The sequence below is a fragment of the Rutidosis leptorrhynchoides genome, chromosome 3, assembly GCF_046630445.1.
Source record: "Rutidosis leptorrhynchoides isolate AG116_Rl617_1_P2 chromosome 3, CSIRO_AGI_Rlap_v1, whole genome shotgun sequence".
NCBI lineage: Eukaryota > Viridiplantae > Streptophyta > Magnoliopsida > Asterales > Asteraceae > Rutidosis > Rutidosis leptorrhynchoides.
Genome location: NC_092335.1, coordinates 75,261,059 through 75,262,265, shown reverse-complemented (window position 1 = coordinate 75,262,265; position 1,207 = coordinate 75,261,059). Strand labels below are relative to the sequence as shown.

Sequence of the window (1,207 nt, the reverse complement as noted above, 5' to 3'; positions counted from 1 at the left end):
ATTATCTAAAGCATACATTCTTACGCTGAAAATTACCATATAACTGAATTAATTCGTCTAAAAAACAATTTTTACACATCTAAAAATTTCAGAATTTCGAATCTTGTGATGCCCCCTAATGGTTGATGCCCAGGGCGATTGCCCACCCTGCCCATGGCCAGGACCGGCCCTGATCGCAACATATATCACCACATGTATGAGGTATCGATGTCCTCATCTGATTATCAATGTTTTACTTAGTGAACTATAATCTCCATAGAATCTTGTAATGATTCTTGCACTTATTTAGACAAACATTGGAAATTAGCATTTGTGACCTCACCCACATGTTTTTAAATCATGATTAAAACTACAATAAAAGGTATATAGCATATATCATAACACAACCCTTTATAACACATAAATACAGGAAGGATCATTACGTTTGTAGTTACAGAGTACAAACTTGTATAGAAAAATTGAAAAAAGTTTTTTGTTTCCCTTGTGACCCAACTAACCATAAATTTTGTAAATATAGTACTTATAACTTTTATTCATTTATTATAGAGGAGTAGTATGACATAACTTGATATATACAGGGGGTAAAAGGAAATTAATTTTAAACGATCTATATAAAGCAGACGGGCTCGAGGTCTTTTGTCAGTATCTAGGGTTTATCGTTTTCACCGCGAGAGGGTTTAGCCGATTCAAAGGTTTTTACAACAATTAAACATGGTAATACTATTAATCAATGTCTATTCATATAAATTTTGTTGATTTTGTTAATATTACTTGCAAATATTTACTTATTTTGGTTGACTATTACAGCCGTCGCACAAATCATTCATGATTAAGAAGAAGTTAGGGAAGAAGATGAGGCAGAACAGGCGCATTCCTCATTGGATTCTTTTGCGTAGCAATCAAAAAGTCAAGTGGAACGGTAAACGCAGGCACTGGCGCCGTACCAAATTAGGGTTTTAGTTTAAATGATTTCGCTATGCTGCTTGCTGAATTTGTTAATAATAGATGGGAGGTAAAGTTTTAGTATGTGATTATCTGTTTATTTTTGAGATATTTTTCTATAAATGAAATTATGTCTTTGAACATTTTGTTATTGGTCTCTTTTGATTTATTTATTGAGTTTTAGGGGTTCTGTTTCTTGATTGATTCTTTGAGTAATGAGAGCATCCCTTAATAAACTCTACGATGATTTTTTGTGAAGCTGTGA

At 32.9% G+C, this 1,207-nt stretch overlaps 1 protein-coding gene across 1 annotated transcript; it reads left to right on the top strand.

Annotated features, from left to right (window-relative positions):
* Positions 1-825: 825 nt before the first annotated feature.
* On the top strand, positions 826-960 carry LOC139896370 (large ribosomal subunit protein eL39z/eL39x-like). The gene has a single exon (XM_071879003.1). The coding sequence runs from the start codon at positions 826-828 to the stop codon at positions 958-960; it is 135 nt and encodes a 44-aa protein (XP_071735104.1).
* The last annotated feature ends 247 nt before the right edge of the window (positions 961-1,207 follow it).